At 37.0% G+C, this 20891-nt stretch overlaps 1 protein-coding gene across 1 annotated transcript; it reads left to right on the top strand.

Annotated features, from left to right (window-relative positions):
• The first annotated feature begins 90 nt into the window (after positions 1-90).
• LOC137774115 (histone H2A type 1-A-like) lies at positions 91-971 on the top strand. The gene is made up of 2 exons (XM_068559227.1): positions 91-94; positions 520-971. Exons 1-2 carry the CDS (start codon positions 91-93, stop codon positions 969-971), a joined length of 456 nt encoding a protein of 151 aa, XP_068415328.1.
• The last annotated feature ends 19920 nt before the right edge of the window (positions 972-20891 follow it).

Here is a 20891-nt window from a genome sequence, read left to right as displayed (position 1 = left end):
GCAAACCAGCAGCAGTCACTCCGCTGAAGCGTGATATTTATAGGCGCGGAGCTCAGATGACGTATTGGGGAGCTCACATCTGATTGGATAATGGGTAGTGGCGTGTATGCAAATGAGGTGATTCCAGTATGGTTCTCTGATTGGATATAACGGTATCAGCCAATCAAATAGTAAATCACAACCCACTGTACCTACCCTAACGGTATTTCTTTCCATTATAACAGATCAGTATTCTTTTTTTTTTTTTTTTAATTTAAATTTCTTTTTTAAATTTTTATTTATTTATTTATTTATGGCTGTGTTGGGTCTTCGCCTCTGCGCGAGGGCCCTCTCTAGCCGCGGCAAGCGGGGGCCACTCTTCATCACGGTGCGCGGGCCTCATTATCGCGGCCTCTCTTGTTGCGGAGCACAGTCTCCAGACGCGCAGGCTCAGCAATTGTGGCTCACGGGCCCAGTAGCTCCGCGGCATGTGGGATCCTCCCAGACCAGGGCCTGAACCCGTGTCCCCTGCATTGGCAGGCAGACTCCCAACCACTGCGCCACCAGGGAAGCCCCAGATCAGTATTCTTATAGTAACGTCTGGACGTGGCAAGCAGGGTGGCAAGGCACGTACTAAGGCCAAATGTCGTTCGTCCAGAGCCGACCTGCAGTTCCCTGTGGGCCGAGTCCACCACCTTCTCTGCAAGGGCAATTACATGGAGTGGATTGGGGCCGGTGCGCGGATTTACCTGGCAGCGGTGCTGGAGTACCTGACGGCCGAGGTCCTGGAGCTGGCGGGCAACGCGGCCCGCGACAACAAGAAGATGCGCATCATCCTGCGTCACCTGCAGCTGGCCATCCGTAATGACGAAGAACTCAACAAGCTGCTGGGCGGTGTGACCATCGCGCAAGGCGGCGTCCTACCCAACATCCAGGCGGTGCTGCTGCCCAAGAAGACCGAGAGCCACCACCACAAGGTCCAGTGCAAGTAACACCTCACAAGTTGCAAAGCCAAGCAAGTAACCTGAACGTCTAAAGGAGAAAAGCCCCAAACTGAAACCAAAGCCACTCACAATTACTGAGAAGCAGCTTAGGTTTACAAAAAGACTACAGAGCAGTGACTGGCACCAAAAAAGAACTGACCACAACTCCTAACGCTAACAGAACTCTGGAAAGCATCTAGCTTCGGTGACTGACACCTCTGAAAGAGTTTAACTTCATAAAAATTTTTACAACAAAACTCGTGAACTTGGGTGTAAAGTTTTTACATTTCAGGGTAGATAGAGCAAAGATCCTGGCGGGCTTCTGGCGGGATAGGGGTGGGGTTGGAGGAGATGCCGTTCTCCTTGGGGAAAGGAGCAAATTTAGGACTGTTCTGACAATGAACACAATTCCGAAGAAAAAGAATTAAGACGCATAATCTTTAGTGAGGATAAAATTAGACTAAATGAATGGGTTAGAAGCAAAGAAAGACTTGCGAAGTTGCAGCTTTTGGCTTAACTCATGTTTGGAGAGCATGTCTACAGAATGTCAGCCAAGCAGCTAACAAATCAGCATGCATCACGGCTTCTTGTTCTCTCAAGTGCTTTCTAGCAAGGGATTTCCAAGAGTTCTAGGATGGTTCCATGTCCTGAAATCTCTAAGCATGACATGCTAAGCCAAAAGATAAAAGACATACTTGATTGACAGCTAATTACGTGAAAAACAGCAAACAGGTTGATAGTGTGTAGGATAAATCTCAAACAAGACATACCATTTTTATGGTAAAATACTGTCAGTATTAGAGTGGGTAAGTAATGTGACAAGGCAGCTTTCTACCACCAATTATTCAGGAATAGTAGGCACTGAATTCAACAGATTTAACCACTGAAAATGAAGCAAAATATTTTGTTGATCCTTTAGCACTGCCTATGAGTAAACACCCACAGAGACAACTGACAAATAAGAAAGCAGCCAAATACAAAATTCTTGTACGAAAATGAAAGCATCAAAAATTTCCAAACACAACACAAAACAAAGATCTACATGTTTATAATTTAAAAATTCCTTAAACAGTTGCCAAGTTAAAATTTGAACACTACTCTTGTCTATAAACGTATACCCAAACCTATATATAGAATTGAAGTGTTCTAAAATTACAAAAACACAGTTTTAAAAAAACTATGTTAACACATTTAAAAATAATGATGAAATGTAAGAGTTTCTGGAAAAATATAAATTGCTTAAATTGAACCTAGAAAGCAGTGAGGACTAAGATAAATGGGAAAAAAAGTCATCAATGAGCTACCATCCTCTTAGATATTTAAGGAAAATAGAAATCTATGGCTAAGGAAGTGGTTCCAGATTATGAAAAAAAGTATATTTTTGAAGAAATATAAAATCTAATGAAAAAAGCATGCTACTAAGTGCAGTGCAATATAAGTTTTAAATAACCCATAAATCTCCATTAAATGTGAACTAACTTTGGCAGCCCATTAAAAAATTACCAAACAATGACAAATGGGGATCTAAGAATGTGAGGTTGTTTCAATGTTGAGTGAAAGCAAGCAATTCACTTTATAAAGCCAAAGGGAAAAATAGTCTTGTTAAACTGAGAAGATGCTTAACATTTGCTAGTATGTTTAGTTGGGTAGTTTTTGTTTCTTAGTGGAATAATAGTAGTTACTGTTAGCAGACTTTTTCTTATCATTATATTTTAATATTATTCTGGACTACGTTAGACAAATCATTTAGAAATATTGAAAGGATTATGCTGTAACAGAAGGAAAATAAAATTAGGTGCAAGTAACACCTGCAGGGTAATGCTTCACAATTAACTGGGAAATAATTATATTGGAAATCAACAGTTCTCTTCAGAGCCATCTTTCAGAAAAGGAGCTGTGACCAAGTTTCAAAAAAAATAGCATTTCAATGAGTCATTTATATTCAATGTAATATTAATTATAGCTACTTCAAAATGCTGGTGTTGAAATTAGAACATTCTTTAACACCATACACAAAAATGAACTCAAAATGGATTAAAGGCCTTAAATGTAGGACCGGATACTAAAAAACTTAGAGGAAAACATAGGCAGAACACTGTTTGACATAAATCGCAGCAATATCTTTTTTGATCCATCTCCTAGAGTAATGGAAATAAAAACAAAAATAAATAAATGGGACCTAATTAAACTCAAAAGCTTTTGCACAGCAAAGGAAACCATAAACAAAACGAAAAGACAACCCACAGAATGGGAGAAAAATTTGCAAACAATACGACCGACAAGGGATTAACCTCCAAAATTTACAAACAGCTCACGCTGCTCAATATCAAAAAACCAAACAACCCAATCAAAAAATGGGCAGAAGACCTAAATAGACATTTCTCCAAAGAAGATATACAGATGGCCAAGAGGTACATGAAAAGATGCTCAACATCGCTAATTATTAGAGAAATGCAAATCAAAACTACAATGAGATATCACCTTACATCAGTCAGAATGGCCATCATCAGAAAGTCTAGAAATCAGTGCTGGAGAGGGTGTGGAGAAAAGGTTGGTTTACATTCCCACCAACAGTACATTCTACACTGTTGGTGGGAATGTAAATTGATACAGCCACTATGGAGAACAGTATGGAGGTTCCTTAAAAAACTAAAAATAGAGCTACCGTATGATGCAGCAATCCCAGTCCTGGGCATATATCCAGAGGAAACCATAATTCAAAAAGATACATGCACCCCAGTGTTCACTGAAGCACTATTTACAATAGCCAAGACATGGAAGCAACCTAAATGTCCATCAACAGATGAATGGATAAAGAAGATGTGGTACATATATACAATGGAATATTAGCCATTAAAAAGGATGAAATCATGCCATATGCAGCAACATGGATGGACCTGGAGATTATCATACTAAGTGCAGTAAGTTGGACAGAGAAAGACAAACATCATATGATATCTCTTACATGTGAAATCCAGAAGAAAATGATATAAATGAACTTATTTACAAAACAGAAACAGACTCACAGAATTAGAGAATGAACTTATGGTTATGGGGGAGGGGGGAGAGGGGGAAAAGTGGGGGAGAGGGGGAAAATTAGGGGAGAGGGATAGATTGGGAGTTGGGGACTGACATATACACACTGCTATATTTAAAATAGGTAACCAGCAAGGACCTACTGTATGTCACAGGGAACTCTGCTCAATATTCTGTAATAACCTAACTGGGAAAAGAACTTGAAAAAGAATAGATACACGTATAACTCAATCACTATGCTGTACACCGAAAACTAACATAACATTTGTTAATCAACTACACTCCAAAATAGAATAAAAATTTAAAAAAAAAAATTTAAATGCTGGTATTAATCTATTATCCTCAGTTCATCTAAACTGTTATATGAGAAGCCATTTTAATAAGTAAAATAAAATCAGACTTTTTGGTGATTGATAGCAGTTTTTCATTTATAATTTCAGAAAGCCATAGCAAACACTTAGTAAAAGAATTGTAATATTCCACTGGAATCAGACTATGGAAAAATTGGGGAGAAGAAGGGGGGTTAAAGACAAATGAAATCAGGAGAAACAAGGATAAATGAAGCTTGATGCTGAAGCCCAGAGGGGGAAATAAGTACATCTGATTACTATCTAAATGGGTAAATGAGGAGCCCAGGGGTTAAGTGAGCAATCATGCGCTAATGCAGTCTATTACGCAAAACAGGGGAAACCGCCTTACTGCTGTGAGTAATGAGTTACACAAGCATCAGCAGCACTGACAGAATTCAAATACACAAATTTATATTCAATGCAGTACAGTGAGTTTTTCTTTTTCTTTTTTTTTACTACAACACATTAAGAAATCTGTTTTACTATATGAGCAAAATCACACTCAGAAATACACATGCATACAAATAACTTAAAAGTTTTCATAAACAATATGCCACTGTGGAAGGATTCGGAGATTACTTGTTCTTAATTATTCCATTTTGTTCAACTGTTCTCTTGAGTATCCTATTTCACAAATGGTTCATGATTTGCTGTTTGGAACGCTGAAATGATAGGAATGGCTGGCTGATCCAAGCAGCTCATGAGGCACACAGGTTTAGCCAATAAAGAAACTGCACTCTCTGGCCAAAATATTCGTTCAAAGAGTGGGAATGCCACCCAATCTTTCCTGGGATTCTCAGACCTGGAAATCGAAGGGACGCATTTGTACAGGTGCAGGGCAATCTGAAGACTTTAGAAAATTAATCTAGAACTGTCAGTGGCTAATCTCTTGTTCTTAGACCAAATTAAGAAAATGAAGGCAACATCAGAAAAAAGAAATTCTGTGGCTGCTGAGATTCCACCCTCTAAGGACTTAGTCCCAGCAGCTTTTCTTTCTGTTCTCAGGGTTATTCAGGTTACTTTTAATGTCTCCCCTATTTTTCCTTAATATATTTCAACTACGTGTTTCACTTGCAAGCACATTTGTCTGGCAAATTCAAGGGACAGCTTTCAACTTGGCACAACGAAAACCCTCTGTCCAGCACCACTGTCAATGAAATGTGTTTGGTCATTAATCTGGGTCCTTCATCTCAGTACTTTTTTTAGTACTGAAATGAAAATGGCCTTGTTTTTAATCATGGTGTACCACTGAGAGATAAATACAGAATAAGGGAGAGAGAGGCAGAGGAGAAGGATGAAATTTAGTTAAGGGATGGAATTTTCCTCCTTCTTCTAATGATATAAGGCAATTACAAGACAAATTTAACACCTAAAAAGGAGTATGGCTGGCCCTTTGAGAGTATTTGTGGATCGTCAGAACATTCTGACGGGGTCATCCTTTCTGGGTGGGGATCCATTCCATGGAGTCATCTTTTCAATCCTTACCTCTATTGCCAGAATCCGTATGAGGGCAGTGAGATAACGTCAATCTGTCACTCATGGTTCCTTCTCTTACCCAATGAGTCATCTAAAATCTTGAAATTTTATCAGACCTGGATCACATTTAACTAAGTTTGCCTCCAAGCCCTTTCTACCCAGTAGAAATAAAAGTGACACCCTCTTGTCTTTTGATCTTGAACTTTACTTTCTTACATGGTCCAACTAAACTCATCAGTCTGTTAATCAACCAATAATATATGACCATCATATACTAATGGCACCCAAATAACATGATGCTGGAAATAAGAACTAAGCTTGCTGCATTCACTGAAATATAATAGTGATATTAGATCACAGTTTCCCCCTTAAAAAAATCTGGCAGCAAAATTTAGGTTTTCCCAAATGAATAGTCTCTCCTCTTGTTACCATAAAGAAATATAAAAAATAAATCCTGTGTGATATAAGTCATTTCATTCCTGATACCTTTCTTCTGATTCTCCTTAATCCCAACCTTTCAGGTTCTGCTTGGATTCTAGTTGGTATCTGTGTTCATTCTGGGTTTTCCAGGATCTCAGATCATCTCAAGGGCCCCAGTAGGGCCTAAGTCCAATAACAAGTATTCTTATAAGAGACAGAAGAGAAGACACACAGAAGAGAAGATTGCGTGGAAGATGAAGGCAGAGATTGAAGAGATGCAGCTACAAATTAAGCAACACAAAAGATTCCTGGAAGCCACCAGAAACTAGAAGGGAAGCATGGGACAAATTATCTGTCAGAGCATCCAGAAAGAACCAATTCTGCCAGCACCTGATTTTGGACTTCGTCCTGCCAATATTACATGAGAACAAATTTCTGTTGTTTTAAACTACCCAGTTTGTGAAAATCTGTTACGGCGACCATAAGAAATACACTCTGTTAAGAGGATGAAAAGACAAGATACAGGTTCAAAGAAAATAGTTGCAAAATACATATTTGATAAAGGGCTAGTATCTAGAATATATAAAGAACTTCCAAAATTCAACAGTTAGAAAATGTTAAAGAATCCAATTAGAAAATGGGCAAAAACCATGAAGGGACATTTCACCAAAAAGGGTATACAGACAGCAAATAAGCACATGAAAAGGTATTCAATACCATATGTTATTAGGGAACTGCAAATTAAAACCACAATGAGACACCACTATTATCTCACGCCTATTAGAATGACCAAAATCCAAAACACTGACAATACCAAATGCTAAGTAGGAGATGAAGCAACAGGGACACCCATTCATTGCTGTTTGTAACACACAATGGTATGGCCACTTTGGAAGACACAGTTTCTTACAATAGTAAATATTGGCTATTTGATCCAGTAACAGTGCTCCTAGGTATTTATCCAAATGAGTTTATATGTACATTCACACACATACACACAAAATGTTTATAGCAGCTTTATATACAATTGCCAAAAACTGGAAACAACCAAGATGTTGTTCAACAGGTGAATGGATAAATAAACTATGTTACACCCATACAATGGAGTATTATTCAGTGATAAAAAGAAATGAACTATCAAGCCATGGAAAGGCATGGAGGAATCTTAAATGCATACTGCTAAGTGAAAGAAGCCAGTCTGAAAAGACTACATACTGTATGAGTCCAACTAATAATATCATGGAAAAGGTAAAACGATAGAGATAGTAAAAAGGCCAGCAGCTGCCAGGGTTTGGTGGTGGGAGGGGGCAAGGATGAACAGGTGGAGCACACAGGATTTTTAGGGCAGGGAAGCCACTCTGTATGATACTATAAGGTAGATACACGACATTATGCATCTGTCAAAACCCATAGAACTTTACAACATAAAGAGTGAATCCTAGGGCTTCCCTGGTGGCGCAGTGGTTGAGAATCTGCCTGCCAATGCAGGGGACACAGGTTCGAGCCCCAGTCTGGGAAGATCCCATATGCCGCGGAGCAACTAGGCCCGTGAGCCACAATTACTGAGCCTGCGCGTCTGGAGCCTGTGCTCTGCAACAAGAGAGACCACGATAACGAGAGGCCCGCGCACTGCGATGAAGAGTGGCCCCCACTTGCCGCAACTAGAGAAAGCCCTCGCACAGAAACGAAGACCCAACACACCCATAAATAATAAAATAAAATAAATTAAAAAAAAATTCTTTAAAAAAAAAAAGAGTGAATCCTAACACAAACTATAGACTTTAATAGTAACATATCAATAGTGGTTCATTAATTGTAACAAATGTACCACACTAATGTAGAAGAAGAGGAGGTATATGAGAAGTCGCTGTACTTTCTGCACAATTTTTCTGCTTTAAACCTAAAACTGCTTTAAAAAATAAAGTCTATTAAAAAAAAAGCCAACTCCAAAAGATTACCTACTATAAATTCAATTTATAGTACATTCTTGAAATGACATAAGAAACAGAGAATATATTAGTGGCCCAAGAGTTGAGGAGGTGGTAGCAGAGAAGTATCTGTGGCTATAAAAAGGCAACAAGAGAAATCCTTGCGGTGATGGCAATATTCTATATCCTGATTAAATCAATAGCAATATCCTGGTTGTGATATTGTACTAAGTTTTGCAAGATGTTACCTTTGGGGGAAACTGAGTAAAAGGTGCATGGTATCTCTCTGCATTATTTCTTACAACTGCATGTGAATCTACCATGATCTCAAAATAAAAAAGTTTAATTTAAAAAATTTGTAGAATGCAGCAAAAGCCATGCTTAGAGGGAAATTTAGCACTAAATGTTTATATCAGAGAAGGTAAAAGTTCTCAAGTCATTAATCTAAGTTTCAATGTTAAGACATGGAAAAAGAAGAGCAAGTAAGTTCAATTAAGCATAAAGAAAATAAAAACAAGAGGAGAACTCAATGAGATTAAAACAGAAAAATCACTGAAACAAAAAGTCTTTTAAAAAGACCAGTACAATTGAAAAAGCTGTATCAAGACTGATAATAAAAGAGAGAAGACACAAATTACCAATCTCAAAACAGGGGATAAAATAACAGACTATTAAAATGATAATAAGGGAATAGAAACTAGCAGAATTCATCTAAGATAAATTATAGAAATTAAATATTCTTATATCTTAAAGAAACTGAAATAGTAATTAAAACCCTTCAGGCAATGAAACCGCTAGATCCAGATGGTTTCACTGGAGAATTCTACCGAATGTTTAAAGAAGAAATAACACTGATTTCACACAATCTCTTCCAGAATATAAAAGAAGATAAAATACTTCCCAACTCATTTTATGAGTCCAAAATTACCCTAGTACTAAAATCAGACAAAAACAGTACAAACAAAAACTAGACCAATATTCCTTATGAACATTGATACAATATTAGCAAATCAAGTCCAGCAATGTAGATCAAAGAATGTAAGACTGGTTCAATATTCAAAATCGATCAGTGTAACCCACCATATTAACGGTATGAAGAAAAACAACATGATCACATCAGTGAATGCAGAAAAAACATTTGACAAAATTCATCAACCTTATCTGATTAAAAACTCTCAACAGACTAGTAGAAGAGAACTTTCTGTGTCTAATGAAGGGCATCTACAGATATCCTACAGGTAACACCATAACTAATGAAGAGAGACTCAGTGCCTCCCCATAAGGTCAGGAACAAGGCAAAGATATCCATCCTCACCATTAAATTCAACTTCACTTTGAAGTCCTCCATTGCACAATCAGGCAAGAAAAAGAAACTAAAGGCATATGGATCTGAAAGAAGGAAACAAAATTCCTTCTGTTCAAAGATGACATGATGGTCTGTGTAGAAGAAAACAAGGAATCTACAAACAAAACAAAGCAAAAAAAACAAAAGACCTCCTAAAACTAATAGCTGCCAGGGAAAGGAACCACAATGTCTAAAATAATTTTGAAAAAGAAGAATAAAGTGGGAAGAATCACTCTCCCCAATTTCAAGATTTATTATGTGTTACAGTAATCAAGGCTGTATAGTAACAGGAAAGGAATAGATAAATGTATCAGTGGACCAAAACAGAGAACCCACATATTGTCCCACACAAGTATGGCCAACCAATTTTTGACAATGATGAAGAGAAGTACAATGAAGGAAGAATAGTTTTTTCAACAAATGATGATGGAGCACTAGGCAAAAATAAGAACCTCCACTTAAGCCTCAAACCACTTACAAAAAGTAACTCAAAATGGATGGTAGATTTAAATGTAAAATATAAATCTATGAACCTTTTGGAAGAAAAGATATAAAAATATTTGGGATCTAGAGCTAGGCAAAAATGAAACCCAAATGATCCAGAAAAGAAAAAGTTGGTAAATCTCATCAAAAGTAAAAACTTCTGTTTTGTGAAAGTCCCTGTGGAAAGGATAAAAAGACAAACTATAGACATAAAAGAAATATATGCAAACTATATATATGACAAAAGGCTTATTTTTAGAGTATATAAAGAGCTTTCCAAGCTCAATAGTTAAAAACAACAACAACAACAAAAACCCAAACCCAAATTATCCCATTAAAAAATGCGCAAAAGTCACAGAGACATTTCACAGAAGACATACAGATGGCAAGCAAAGCACATGAAAAGCTGTTTAACATTAATAACCATTAGAGAAATGAGATTAAGACTATGATGAGATGTTAATATATACCTATTAGGCAACTAAAATTAAAAATAGTGACAAAAATTAAATGCTGGCATGAAGGTGGAGGAAAATATTTTGGTAGTTTCTTAAAAAACTAAACATACGCTTACTGTGTGATCCAGCTCTCCCACTACTGAGCATCCATCCCAGAGAAATGAAAATTTACATTGACACAAAAACCTGCGGGTGAATGTTTATACCAGGGTTTTGTTTATTTGTTTTTGATTTGTTTATTTTGTAGTGGTCAAAGCTTGGAAAAACACTAATATATCCTTTAATAGGTGAATGTTAAATATGCTGTTGTTTATCCATACCATGGAATACTATTCAACAATAAAAAGGAACAAGCTACTGATACATGCAACAACTTGGACGGATCTCTGGGGAATTATGTTGTGTGAAAATAAAGTCAATCTCAAAAGGTTACATACTGTATGATCTCATTCATATAACATTCCAAAATAACGAAATTATAGAGATAAATTATAAATTATTACTCATTTCTTGCTGATGTCCTAGATGGTGAGTAAACAGGAAACACTCCTTTGACCAGAGGACTTGAAATGGCTCAGAATAAACCCTTTGGGTTCTAGTAAAACAGCCCAATAGCCTTGCAGTTCTCTGGGCAGTACTAGAGGCACCGAATTCTATAACTTCCGGTGTTTCCCAGAAAACTTGACCCAACTACCACAGCTGGATTTTGAAGCAAACTTGCTTTAGGAACTCGCAAAACAAACACAAATCCTATCGTAATGTCAACATTTGCAGTCCTCGCTTTTCAATCGCCTTTCTTAGAGACTCACAAAAACCCCTCAGAAAATCAGTCGTTGTAACGCACCTTGCTCTCTAAGAAAGACTGACGATTTACACGCACGCGGTGGGAGGGATTTATTTATAGTCCGTGTATTCAAATGAAGTTTTGAAACAACCAGGTCTGATTGGAGGATGATTATAGTAGAATAAAAGTAAAAGTAGGACTGCCAGTTCAACTCTCTGATTGGATAAATGCCTCCCTGACTTCAGCCAATCAGAACACTAACCACACCTTATACCTTTGTCAAGTAGCTAAAATAGCCTGCGGGTATTTCCCTCAATCGTGTGTTAACTCTTGTTTTTCAGCTTTCTCTCTTTTGAAGCTGGGGAGCAGGCAGGCAAAGGTTTATCATGTCTTCTCCCTGGCTGGCAAGGAGCGAGTCTGCTCGGAGCGATGGTCGATGCAAGGGCTGGCAAACAACATGGCAGGTACAAGTCAGGCATCATCCTGCCCGACTCTGCACAACCATCGCCCAGGGCGGGCATTCAGTCCGATGTTAAAGGAAACCAAGGGCCACCACCACAGAGGCAAGTGCCAGTAAAGTCTCCAGTTAGCAAAGCCCAGTAAGTAATATGCATTTCTGGGGAACAGAAACAAACCAAAAACCAAAGGCTAAGCACATAGTTTCTGAGAAAGAGCTGTGGCTAGATTCCAAAGAACAATATACACTCTTTCAATAAAACAGTCCAGTTAAAAATGTTATCTTGACACCTTCCTTGTAAATTTTGTTTGTGACTACTCTGTGAAAGTTAGTTTTTCTTGAAATTTAGATTGTCATTAGATTTTTAATCCTGTTCTAACCTTTTACATTTCTTAAAAACCATGCTCTGGGTGCTCACTAAATTGATTTCAAGGCAGGGTAGGACACTGCAGTTTGAAAAATGCTGGGATAATTACACAGGCTTATTGCCAATAGAACTGCTCTCCTGGGCCACAGAGATTGGCCCAAAAGTAGGGAAGTGGCCTGAGCTGAGCCAGTGAAAGAGCTTTCTGAGATTTTCAGCAGCTTGAACATAATTTTTCTTTCTTTTATGAGGGTGTGAATGAGACTGGAGGGGCTGAGGAAGTGTCTCCGGCCTCTTGGAAAAGATTGAGAAGAAAGGTGAAGTGAAGGGTAACAACAAAAATGAGTTTGGAAGTTTGGGGTGAGGAACGGAGAGATACATTTATATCCAGTCTCAGCAGGTGTGCTTGTTCCAAAGGCTCTTATAATGTGAGGTGTCTCAGTCTACTTAGCACAAGCCACCACCTTCCACTTTTGTCTGTCTCTCTTTTTAAAATGCTATTTCAATTTGACTTCTGTCACTAACAAGAGATTGTGTGACAAATCCAAGCCAAAACTAACTCAACACAATGAGAATTCCACATTTACTAGCATATTGAACAAATAAGTGCATTCTGCCCTTATTTCTGCCCTTTCTTTTTCTGTAGCAACAATACTGATGTCTTTGCTCTTAATACTTACCTTTCATTGAAAGGGAAGTGAAAATTAGAGTGAGAGAGAGAGGAGCCTGATGGCATTAAACCCACTCAAAAGCTTTAAAGTAAATGGTTGTAGTGGAAAGTAGTCAAGTAGAGTCTGAAGGGATGCCTGACATTCTTAAAGAGAACAGTGGGTATTAGAAAAAGAAAACGAAGAAAAAAAGAAAGAAAATAAACTCCTCTTGCTTTTGTCTCCAATCTAAGAATTCCAAGGTGGTTGAACTAAAAGAAGGAAAATTTAAGGGAAACGATTTTATTTTGTAATAGGTGGAGGGTAAGAGGACAGACCCTATAGCCAGGGTCAAGGGCTGGTATCCTGACTCCATTCCATACAAGCAAGTTACTTAACCTCTCTGTGAAATAAGGATAATGACAGTATTTTGTAGATTTGTTGTGAGTATTAAAAGTATAAATGTCTGTAAAGTGCTTCAAACATTGACCAACGCATAGAAAGTGTTGTGTAAGTGCTCTCATAAGGAGCACTGGAAAGGGAGCAAATGGGAGCCCAAGAATCAGATTAATAAAGGGCACACTCTATCTGTAGGCAACAGGTTAACAGAACTTTCTTGAAGATAACCCAAGAGAACCAGTGAAAAGCAAGATAATTCAATAAAGTGGCAGGATATGAAACTAAGACAAAAGTCAATAGCATTAAGTATAAACTATAACCAGTTAGAAGTTATAAAAAAGGAAAAGACCAAATTTTCAAAAGAAGCAAAATATGTGAAATATCTAGGAGTAAACTTAATAAGAAATGTAAATCCTATATAAGAAAAACTTTAAATACTCCTAAAAGAATCAAAAGGAGATTTAAATAAACAAGAAAGCATCTTATACTTGTGGACAGGATGATATAACATCCTAAAGATGTCAAATTCAGTGTAGCCCTATTTATTTAACAAGATGAAAAGAAAGTTCACAGTGGAGAAAAAGGCAAATGACCCTTAAATACATGAAAAGATATTCATTTATAATCAAAATAAAGGGCAAGTTAAAACTACACTGGGATATCAATTCTTGCCTATCAGATAGTCAAAAATCCTACAACCCACCCAGCTGACAATGCTAAGGAGAAATGGGCATACATGTACATTGCTGGTGGGAGTGTAAAATGATATAATACATATGGTGGGAAACTTTAGTAATATCTAACAAAGTAACATATGCCTTAACCTTGGACTCAGGAATTCCACTTCTAAGAATCTACCTGAAAAATATGATTCTACATATATGAATTAACAAAAATGTATGAAGTTGCTCAGGCAGCATTATTTGTGATATATTATAAAATGGAAATAATGTTAATGTCCATCCACAGGGGAAAGGTTGAATAATCTCCAGGACAGACTCACACTGGAGCACCTGGGAAGCCATGAAAATGAATGAGAATCATCTTCATGTGCTGGTAGGGAAAGAGCTCCATGATATACTGTGAGGTGAAGAAAGAAATGCAGAAAAAATACATATTGAGTGCTACTTTTGGGTAAAGGACAGAAATTTTGAACCATGTTCATACTTCACAGGTTCAAGAAAAAAATTACATCAAAAGGAAAATAAGCAGATTCTGAAAACAGACTGACATGAATGAAGGTGACTGTATATCATATTGGTAACATGAATACACAAAGAATGGATCATTTCCAGTGACTTCTGAACACAGTTCTCTGATGATATATTCTTATTGGGATGCCTTCTATTTCTGTCAGAAATTAAAAAGAAAATAATAAGAAAATAAATTAAAAATTTAAATGCCAGCTTTTGTAAACTAACAGAAAAATGAAGCAACTTCTGTGGGGTTCTATGAGCTAACATTACTCTGAAACCAGAATTAGACAAAGGTAGCACAAGAAAACTCAAAGCTAATCTCAATTACTTGAGTAGATGCAAAAGTCCTAAACAGAATAATATAAAATCTAAGCAAGCAGTTTATTAAGGAAAAATACCTTGTGAAGCCAGATGGTTGAACCTTGGAGTGCCAGTATACTTAAGGACTTAAAATGTCTTCCACCCACTCATTAAACAAGGGTTACAGAGCATGCACATGCCAATGATAACTGCTCTGGGCCCCGGGGAATTGGTGGCAAACCAGACAATGTTTCAAAGAACTTATGGATGTGGAAATGAACAAATAAATGAACTAGATAATTTTAGAAAAATCATAAGTGCTTAAGAAAAAAAACCCTATTGTATAGCAGATAATATGTACAAAAGTGTACGAGAGCTACTGGATTGAAAGTCTGGTTCATTCGGGAGAGGAAGGTAAAGAAAAGTTTTCCAAGGAGAAGGTTGTGTAAGCCAGACCTGGATGAGGGAGTTACTAAATGCCATGCAGAGGAAGGGGCAGGACCGACTGAGGGATATAGAAGAGCATCATCAAAGGCCCTGAGGTGTGGCGAGAATGGCCTCTCTGCGTAATAAAGAGTCCAGTATGACTAGACAACACAGGCACACGGTGGGAAGACTTGACCGGATGGCAACTTGGGGATGGTTGACACAAACTTTTGTGTGGGATGCTAAAGCGATTGGAACCGCTAATCAAAAGGGTAGCTGTTCAAAGCCTCTGAGTATGAGAGTGAAATGGTCAGATGTGTGAGTTATTGAGAGACTGTTGGCACCAATGCGGATGGATTGTAATGGGGAGGTAGGGAAGTTTGAAGAAACACATCTAATGAGTTTGCTTCAGCCAGATCCTTGGGATTCTCTTAAGCATTGAACTCTGTCCCTAATCCCTACAAATTGTCACTCACGGAGCCAGCGTTGTGATGGATTAGGCTCCAGTGAGAGCAAACCTGCTTGCAAGGGTCAACCATTAAATCTGGAGGAATTTTGCAAGCTGGTGTTAAATAAGACCATTACTAAAAATTAAATCGTATAAAACTACAATTAAATAAATTTAGAACAGGTAAAAATATACATCACTTTCTAATTTTTGCTAGTGTTTACTATTATCTATGCCCTTGAGGTTATTTTCGTTAATTCTATCTAAATGATAGACATGCCATTTAATGGCTTGCTATTGTGTTCTCTTCCCAGTTCTGATTTCAGAGAAGTGCTGGTAGCTGGAAATCAGCCTGGTGGGATTTTTTTTATGCCATGGAAATCAACAAATGCTATAAAGGCAGGACTTAACTTATTGTTTTGGTGATTATCTAGATTTAAGTTTGTTGATTATCTAGATTTAAAAACATCTTGGAGAAAATGTGCATTAAACTTAGAAGTGTGGTGTATCTGCAGCTGTTACACTGTGAATAACCCCAAATATTAAGGAAATATTTTTCTAGTATTCAGAAACTATTATCTGATTCAGCAAAGGAGTCCCTCATGTCAATGACATCTGAGCAATGCTCTGACATAGTTTTTTCTTTCTTGGTGAAATTTAAAAAAAAAGAATTAACATTTATGTCAGGACTATATTCATTGGTCAGTGGTGTGAGTGACTTCTGTGATGACATGGATAGTAATCAAGCAGTTATTTGCAGTCTGATTTTATGACACTATTGTGGGCAATAAAATTATAAAAACGGTAAGTAGATTTTGTAAGAAATAGCAATTCCTTTGAAATTATAGCTCTAATCTGAAAATCAAGGAGGTTTTAGCTAAAATCTATTTCTAAAACTGTATGAAAATATTTAACAGAGTTTTTTTACCTTAACCCTTGAGCGGTATCAAGGGTTTTATTAACATGTATATGTATGCGTGTGTGTGTGTATGTTTTGTGTGTGTATTTGTTTTTCTGTTAGAGCCAGTTGTTTAACATTTACCAGCACATCACTGTCTATAACCCTCACTCCAGACATTTGAGAGAGGCCCCGAAATGAAACAAATGTACAGAGGGCAATGAGAGGCAAAGGAATACTTTTAACACTCACTTGTTCTGTAGCCTCAAACCCCGGCATGTTTCCTGAGGGGAGGGAGGCCAGATCATGGGAAAAACTCCTTTTTCCTATACTAAAGAAAATGGGTGCTTATTATTCCCATTCCAAAGTTGGAGGCTTGTTCTCAGGATCAGGAGATCCTTCTGTCTCAGACTTACAGAATAACAGTCATCAAAATAACAAAAACAGATGATCTGGCCTCTTTCCAGAAAATCTGGGAAAGTACTAAAGGCCAAAACAAATGGGCACTATGGAGGCATTAGTTTGTCTCTCTAGAGCTCCTCCTCTATTTGAAAAATTGCCTCTCCTATACTCCATCCAATAAACAAATCCTCAGAGACTTTCTAGAAATGGTCCTATTGCACGAGACCATTTCAGAAGTTTTAGAAGACACACTTGGAAATAAATTCGCAAGTTTGACTTAACGACAGAGAGGATCACTCATGAGAAGATTTTGCAACCTTAATAATAAGTAGAATTAAATGTCATCTACCTGGTGAGCATGAATGTTTACCACATCTGCAAATAATAAACTCAACAAAAAAAATATATCATGTATTATCCAATGAACTATGTGATTCAGAGCCACGAGCATATAAACAAGAAAAACACAGTTAATTACAGCTGTTATTATGGAAACTTAATTGCTCTGAAAATACTTTGGTTTCTGATGATCTTTAATTAGCTTATCTGCAGCTGTAGTCCTTGATGACTGCCTCATAGAGTTCCTCCCCAGAATCCAAGGATGATTCAGTACTGGCACATCCATAAAGGTGATTCACCAAATTAGCAAGTCAATACTGATAAAGCATTATATTCATAACAATGGTTACTAAAAATGCATTTGAAAATACTCTCTATAGTTACTGTACAGTTAAAAACTTTTGGTAAACTGAAGATAATGGCATAAATTCTAGAAGTTGTTGAATTGGATACATCTCCAAAGAAAACCCAGCATCGTATGTCCAGTAGTGAAATAATAGTTTTACTGTCATTAGAGTCAGGAACCTGCCCCCAAAAGTCCCTATCACCACCATATGTCTTATTGTGAAATATTAGACAAAGATAGTAGGCACGGAATTTAACCATGGTCAAACTCTAAGCCAATTTCATACTTTCGGATGACTTCATTGCAGACCTAGTGTGGTAGCCAGTTTCTAAGATGGCACTCCATTACCCCTACCTCCTGGTATTGGCACCCTTGAGCAGCCCCTTCCCACGTTGTACGAGGGTTAGTCTATGGGACTCAGAAAATACAATACAGCAGAAGTTAGAATATGTCACCGTGGAGATTAGGTTATAATAGATAACGCATTTTCTTTTAGTCACAAAGTAGGAAAGAGAATCAAGGGAGCAATTGATTGATTCCCAGCAATAGACTGCCAATAAAAAGAGATACTTTATCACAACTTTTCTTTTACAAATTCACAGTAACCTAAAAAGAATCTTTGATTTGAATGACAGGGGCCTCCCAAAGCTATTCACCAAGAATATCACCAACAGAGGAACCCTTGATGCCTGTGGCTTCAGAGAGGATGCAGGTGTGGAAGTGGATCTATCTTAGCACCTCCTGCGGGTAGGCAGAGCAGCTGGGCCCAGCAGGATCTGGCAGCAATATTACCATTTGAGTCTTGGTTAGGGCACTCATGGAGCTATTCTAGGGTATTGGAGTAAAGTACAATTGCTTATGCATTGTGACAGCAGCGTAGTTCTTCAGAAAGGATAATAAAAATATATATCATAGTGGATGAGTGGGTAAATCTTATTTTAGGGCTTATATTTCAATGATGTAAGGAGCTAGGCTTAAATGCCGATGAGATTAGAAGCGGTGGAAGGAGACATGTAAACTTTCAGCTTTCAGCTCAACTGTCTGATGGGAGTGTATGCCCACAGGATGTCGGCAGATAACACCACACCTCCAAGGCTGTGTAAATTCTTCATACGTCTAGTTAGGAATATTCTTCCAAGAAACTTAGCGTATATTAACATTAGAGCATCTATAATGTGGGATCTATAATACCAAGCCAAAAAGATTCCAAAAATTGTGTTAAACGCCTTTTTTCCAATTCACCAACAGTACTGAGAACCCAGAGCTGGTCCTCATCCCCATTTTATTCATTTTTCTTCTCCATAAAAATTAATTTTGCTCCGGCTTATGGCTCTTGAGACAGCAGACAAGTGAATTATACGAACATTTTGCTCTGGGTAAATATTAGAATGTAACAACTTGGTCTTGTAATTTTGAGATATTGGTCGTCAATTTTCAAGTTTGAGAGATAATTTATATTTAAATGGTTTTAAATTTGTGTACATAAAATCTACTTATTCCACTGAGAGAGCAAATATAAAAGATCCATGATTTGAAAAGAAGCCTAACTGTGGAAAAAGCAAAGCCCTACAGCAAAGCCCTTCACTAAGAGCTGGAGTGAAATCACAGGTAACTGCAGCGTGATCATGGTTTATCACACTAGGTTCTAAAACTAAAGTGAGAGTAAAGTCAGATTTATAGAACATATGCCACATAACTGATAATGAAATTGTCTTTTTTGCTTTTCTGAAAGCACCCATTTTATTAAAACTTGAAATCCTTTTTACTTAAAATAAACATAATTTATTGATGTCTCTGACATAACCTCATTTGAGAGGGAAGTGATAAGGGAGCTGTGAAGTAGGGGTGAGATTGATATATTATTATCCCTCCTCAAAAAACCCCAGCAGGCACAAAGACTTCTCAATTCTTCTCTTAGAACTAATATTTTATACAAACATATTTATAGATTTTGTGTTTGCTTTGTTTTAACAAATTGTTCCTAAAAGTATTTGCTCATTTTTTCCACATCAGTGCTATAGTTCCTCAGAATACCCTTCTTACCTTTACAAGTCATTTTATCGCCTTAACTTGCACATAAAAAAATCATTTCTTTACTTCATTGTCTTCCAATACAAGTTCCTGAAGCCCATTATTCAGTAAATGGGTACTATATTTTTTAACACCAGTCATTTTAATATTGACTTGACAGCAGTTAGTCTATTTTTTTTCTAGTAAACAAAATTGTGTATATATAACATACAAAAGTTACACAAAAATTTTAAATAGGAGTAGACCACAAAAATTACATATAGCCTGAAAATGTTATTTTCAATAATATCCCCTTCCCAACCCTGTCATTCACTTTTTATGTTATTTTATTAATTTTCTCAACTATTTATTGTTATATTTTTCAAATATAAATTTGAAAGAATAGTATGATGAACACCCACATTGACACATTATGGAAACTTCAATTTCAGTATGCCTCTCCTAAGAGAGGATATTCTCAGTATCATTCTCATATCTAGGAAAATTAACAATAATTTCCTAATACCTAGTCTATTTTCAAATTTGCCCAATTTTCTGAAAACTTTTTATAGCTGGTTTTAGTTTTTGTTTTCAAATTAAATGTAATATTTGTGCTGTTGGGGCCCAGGGCAGGCTGCCCCAAAATATGCCTCAATGGCATATTGATTATTTTTTTTAATTGAGGTATAGTTGCTTTATAATATTAGTTTCAGGTATACAACATAGTGATTCAGTATTTTTATACATTATACTCCATTTAAAGTTATTATAGAATATTGGCTATATTCCCTGTGCTGTACAAATATCCTTGTATCTTATTTATTTTAAACATATTAGTTTGTACCTCTTAATCCCCTAAAGCTCCTCCCCTACTTTTCCTCTCCCCACTGGTAACCACTAGTTTGTTCTCTATATCCGTGAGTCTGTTTCTTTTTTACATGAAAAGATGCTCAACATAACTAATCATCAGGAAAATGCAAATCAAAACCACAATGAGATATCACCTCACACCTGTCAGAATGGCTGTCATCAGAAAGACCACAAATTACAAATGATGTGGAGAAAAGGGAACCTTAGTGTATTGTTGGCGGGAATGTAAATTGGTACAACCACTATGGAAAACAGTATATATTATTTTGAATTAAAGTTACTTGAGAAACAGCCAGTGGGAAAAAAAAATGATTAAAAAACCCACTCTGATCCTCTCCTTTCCCCCTGAAAGCGGAAAATAAATCTTTCATGTAAAGGTACCCTCCCTGTACCAGGAGGGTAGAATATATCACCAGAGTTAGGGAATTCAAGGCTAAGAAAGCTGTATAAACAAATTTTGTTACTCTTCGTTAGTCAGCTACCCCAAGCACAAGCCCCTTTGTTTTGTTAAATCTTCACAAATAATTGTTTCTTTGTCTAAAAATGC

This window comes from Eschrichtius robustus, chromosome 12 (assembly GCF_028021215.1).
Source record: "Eschrichtius robustus isolate mEscRob2 chromosome 12, mEscRob2.pri, whole genome shotgun sequence".
In the NCBI taxonomy this organism is placed as follows: domain Eukaryota; kingdom Metazoa; phylum Chordata; class Mammalia; order Artiodactyla; family Eschrichtiidae; genus Eschrichtius; species Eschrichtius robustus.
The sequence above is the reverse complement of the archived record's forward strand: the minus strand, read 5'-3'. Positions and strand labels throughout refer to the sequence as shown.